Raw genomic sequence first — 4,716 nt, 5'->3', positions numbered from 1 at the left:
AGAAACGTATAACCATTGCCATACCCATACCTCAAGGGAAGAAGTGGTTACTCAAATCAGGAATGAGAAAGGATGAGGAGAAAAGCTGTCTGGAGAGAAGCAGTGACCTTGGCCTTCAGGGGTGGGGAGGAAGACAGCCAGGCCAGGAAACCCCGCAGGGAGTAAACTGCAAGAATAAATACAGCTGCCTTTTGCTTCTCTGGCTGCTCTGATTTCTGCTCAGGATCCCCACCGGCTGAACCACCAAAACAACCAAAAGGCAAGGAGCCCACTGATGTAGTTTATGGAGGGCAACCCCCTGGAGCATGGTGGCGAAGGGAGAGAGGGGCAAAGGGAACATATTCAGCATATCCATCAACAGAATCATAAAATATATAATCATCCAGTGGAATGTTGCAAGCAAAAGAGCAAAAACTTCATGTTGGTTAAAAAAGACAAGTTGCGTTAAAATACAGTCCTCCCTAGATATCCTCAAGGGATTGGTTCCAGGACCCCGAGGGATACCAAAACCCGTGAATGCTCAAGTCCCTTACATAAAATGGCACAGTATCTGCATATGACCTACACATATCCTACCAAATACTTTAAATCATCTCTAGATTACTTATAATACTTAATACAACATGTTTATAGTTATAAACATTTATTTAGTTTTTAAATGTGTATTAAACATGTATTAGTTTTTAAATGTGTATCATTTTTATTGCCATATTGTTACTTTTTATTGTTTTTTCCCCAAATATTTTCGGTCTTCTGTTGGGTGAATTTGCGGATGCACAACTGGTAGATACAGAAGGCCAAATGTACATAGGGAATGGCATAATAGCAGATTGTACTTTCTCAAATCCACCACTGCTGTATGGCTCCCACATGTCTTCCTGACCTTGCCACTCCTCCACCAAGAGTTGCAAAGAAGGAAAATAAGGTTTGGCTGGGCGGGTGCCTCACACCTGTAATCCCAATACTTTGGGAGACCCAGGCAGATCGACCACCTAAGGTCAGGAGTTCGAGACCAGCCTGTCCAACATGGCAAAACCTCATCGCTACTAAAAATACAAAAATTAGCCAGGCATGGTGGTGCGTGCCTATAGTCCCAGCTGCTCGGAAGGCTGAGGCAGGAGAATCGCTTGAACCTTGGAAGGCAGAGGTTGCAGTGAGCGTAGATCCTGCCACTGCACTCCAGCCTGGGCCACAGAGCAAGACTCTGCCATAAATAAATAAATAAAGTTTTACCATAGAATTACAGGAGAAACCTAAGGTAGCAGATAAAGTCTCTGAGGAAGTGAATAAACTTTACAATGAGGTCAACAACCCTGCTAAAGCAGTAGCAAAGAGCAAGCCCCAAGACCCTCAGGGAAAGAAAGGCCTTGGCCTTTTTAAATGCAATTCAAACAACGGCAACAAAACCTGTTTCAGAATTGGGCAAGGGAGAGAATGACAAGTCTGAAGGCAGGTGGACACAAGCCTGATCACGTAGGGCATTTAGGGTGACTTTGCTGGTGACTACCCTGGGGGTATAAAACGGTGAGGGTATGGGAGGCAATCTGGCTCTAGGCAGCAAAAAGCCACAAGAGGGGAATCAAGGAACCAGAAACAAACCTCACTCTCAACTTAGCATCTAGCATGCGTCTGACACTAATCTAAATAATGTAAATTATTTAGACTATTAGATAATCTAAATCCAAAATCCTAGCACTTTACCTCGACTCCCGACTGTCGTCCCTCTCTACTGCACTGACGGGGCACTGTTACCATTTCGGTGAATGACTTATGGTAAATGACCGTAATTATAGGATACAGAATACATAACGGTGAACAACCTTAATAAAACTGACGGCGTCTAACATGCACCGAGCGCTTATCCAACAACATCCAAAAGCATTCCCGTTTTACAGATGTAGAAGCTCAGACCAAGATGCTGAGGATGGTAGGGGACTGGGAAACTCGGTCTCGCTGCAGAGCCCAAGCTATCATTAACTACGCTTTGCTGCCTTCCTCTTACTTGCCTTCTCTGGGGGAAGTCATATCAAGGCCAGTGAGGCTCCTAGACTATATCACTCTCTCGGACTCGCCTCTAAATTGCACGCCTGGAATCCCTAAGTGCAGGCGTTGATGCAGCAATGGCGGCCCCCAGACCCTGGTGCAGCCGCGGATGGTGTCCGACTGACGGCGCGCACACGTGAACAAAAGGTTCCCCCGGCGGAAGGTTCTGCAGCCCAGAGTCCCCTCCCTGGGTGAGGGGCGGGCAGTACCTGCAGGAAACGCGTCCAGGGTCCTGCTCCGGGCTCTGTGGAAAACACCCCCCGCCTCTGCAGTTGACATGGTGATCAACTTTCCGGGCTTCACTCACAACACTGCGTGGGTGGGAGCCGCGCGACTTCACACAGGCCAACGGCTAGATCTGCCACGCTTTGGGCAGCGCCCTTTGCTCTCGGGGCGGAACCGGGGAGGGACCGGGTGGGGCCTGCCGCTCGGGGTGCCGCTAGTGCTGCCTGGGCGGGGCGGAGGCGCGAGCTGCCCCTCAGGGATCGACCTGCGGGCCTGGCGAGTGGAGACCTAGGGTCGAGGGCACACGTGGGCGGGGGCCAGGCTCTGGGGTCAGTCCTTCCTTAAAGGCAGAGTTACTGGATTTAGCAAGTAAAACTGCAGGACTCCCAGTTAAATTCGAATTTCAGATTTTTTTTTTTTTAAAAGATTGACTTAATATATGTCCCATGCAATATTTGGGAGCTACTTATGTTATTTTTTTTCATTATCTGAAATTCCTATTGAACTGGGCGTCCTAATTTTTTTAAATTTTTCTCTTTTTGCAGGTTTGAATGGAAGCGTCCTGATTTTTTTTTTTTAATCGACAACTCTACCGTAAGGTCAGAAGGAGCCGCTGGGGTGGCTCACACCTTTAACCCCAGCTCTATGGGAGGCCGAGGAGGAAGGATCGTTTGAGTCCAGGTGTGGGAGACCAGCCTGAGCAACACAGCGAGAGACCTTGTCTCTACAAAAAATAAAAAAAGATAAGAAGGTGACTTACGTATTATACATTGCAGTGGATGTCTTGGAGGACTGTATCAGCTGCCACCATCTTTCTATTATTATCTTTGCTTGGCTATGCACTAGGCAGGGCGCTAAGCACTTTGCATGCGGCTAACTGAATCCCCACTACAGCCCTAGGAGGTGGTGCCGTTATTAGCTGCATACGTCGTTTAGGGAAACTGACGCTCAGAGAGATGAAGGGACTTGCACGAGGTGACACACATCTACAGTGGTGGTAAAGCTTCAAGTAACCAAATTAGGATATCTCCAGCTCAAGAGCCATTGTACTGAACTACTCAGCTAGCATTTGTCCAAAGTTGAAAATATAAATTCCAGAATGGACCCATTGAATCCAAATCTCTATGAAAATGATCTGTGTTTTGTCGTTTTGTTTTGTTTTGTTGAGACAGGGTCTTGCTCTGGTTGTGTAGGCTAGAGTGCAGTGGCACTGTCTCTGCAGTCTTGACCTCCTGGGCTCAGCTGATTCTCCTACCTCAGCCTCCCAAGTGGCTAACGCTACTGCCAGGCACCACCACCCCTGGTTAATATTTTGTATTTTTAGTAGAGATGAGTTTCACTATGTTGTCAGGGTGGTCTGGAACCCCTGAGCTGAAGCAATCTGCCCACCTGGGCCTCCCAGAGTGCTAGGATTACAGGCATGAGCCACTGTGCCTGGCCTGAAAATGATCTGTTTTTAGCAAGCACTGCAGGGGAGCTCTTATGATCTTACAAATTTGGGAAATTCTTTTCTAAAGTAGCTGCCTACATCCAACAACTACCATTCTCTAATCCTTGACAAGAGTCACCCATGAATCATAGTGGTTAAGAGTATAAATGCCTATGAGTCCTTAAATCAGTCAACTTGGGTTCATCCTGGTTCTACCCACTTGCTGGTTATATGCTCTTGAAAATTGCATAGCTTCTCTATGTCTCAGTTTCCCTGTCTGTGAAATGGGAACAATAGTAGCATCTAGGTCATAGAATTGCTGAGAGTCTTAAGTAAGTTCATGTATCAAAGTGCTTGGAATAATACTTCTAATAACAAATGGTAGGTACTCAATGAATATTAGCCATTGTTGTTATTAATTACGATATCCTATTCCCTGAATATGGCCTGGCCCAGAGGAAGAGTGCCAAGAAATGTGAAGGAGGCTGGGCGTGGTGGCTCTCGCCTGTAATCCTCCACTTTGGGAGGCCAAGGCAGGCAGATCACTAGGTCAAGAAATCAAGACCATCCTGGCCAACGTGGTGAAACCCCATCTCTACTAAAAATACAAAAATTAGCCGGGCATGGTGGCGTGTGCCTGTAGTTCCAGCTACTCAGGAGGCTGAGGCAGGAGAATCACTTGAACCTGGGAGGTGAAGGTTGCAGTGAGCTAAGATTGCGCCACTGCACTGCAGCCTGGCAACAGAGCAAGACTCTGTCTCAAAAAAAAAAAGAAAAGAAAAAGAAATGTGAAGGAGAAGCTGGCACGATGGCTCATGCCTGAAATCCCAACACTTTGGGATTAGGCAGGAGGATTACTTGAGCTCAAGAGTTCGAGACCAGCCTGAGCAACATAGTGAGAGCTCATCTCTATTATATTAAAAAAAAAAAAAAAGAAGGCCAGGCGCTCTGGCTCACACCTGTAATCCCAGGACTTTGGGAGGCCAAGGCGGGTGGATCACAAGGTCAAGAAATCAAGA

The 4,716-nt window shown here is 47.0% G+C and overlaps 1 protein-coding gene and 1 long non-coding RNA gene across 4 annotated transcripts in view; one reads left to right on the top strand and one right to left on the bottom strand.

The window, feature by feature from the left end:
• CPPED1 (calcineurin like phosphoesterase domain containing 1) overlaps positions 1-2,556 on the bottom strand; it is a 140,171-nt gene extending 137,615 nt beyond the window's left edge. For 2 of the 3 annotated variants that reach the window (XM_032243346.1, XM_032243349.1), the window contains exon 1: positions 2,253-2,556. In XM_032243346.1, coding sequence (XP_032099237.1) covers positions 2,253-2,322 — 70 coding nt within the window. In that variant the 5' untranslated portion in view covers positions 2,323-2,556. The remainder of the gene's footprint in view (positions 1-2,252) is intronic. The other variant, XM_032243347.1, reaches the window with a different exon arrangement.
• LOC116526732 overlaps positions 1-3,387 on the top strand; it is a 13,575-nt gene extending 10,188 nt beyond the window's left edge. The window contains exon 3 of the long non-coding RNA XR_004258242.1: positions 3,070-3,387. This is a non-coding gene — a long non-coding RNA (uncharacterized LOC116526732). The remainder of the gene's footprint in view (positions 1-3,069) is intronic.
• The last annotated feature ends 1,329 nt before the right edge of the window (positions 3,388-4,716 follow it).

This window comes from Sapajus apella, unplaced genomic scaffold (genome assembly GCF_009761245.1).
Source record: "Sapajus apella isolate SASKATOON/1434 unplaced genomic scaffold, GSC_monkey_1.0 scaffold51, whole genome shotgun sequence".
NCBI lineage: Eukaryota > Metazoa > Chordata > Mammalia > Primates > Cebidae > Sapajus > Sapajus apella.
Note: the sequence above shows the minus strand (reverse complement) of the source record. Positions and strands in the feature narration are given on the sequence as shown.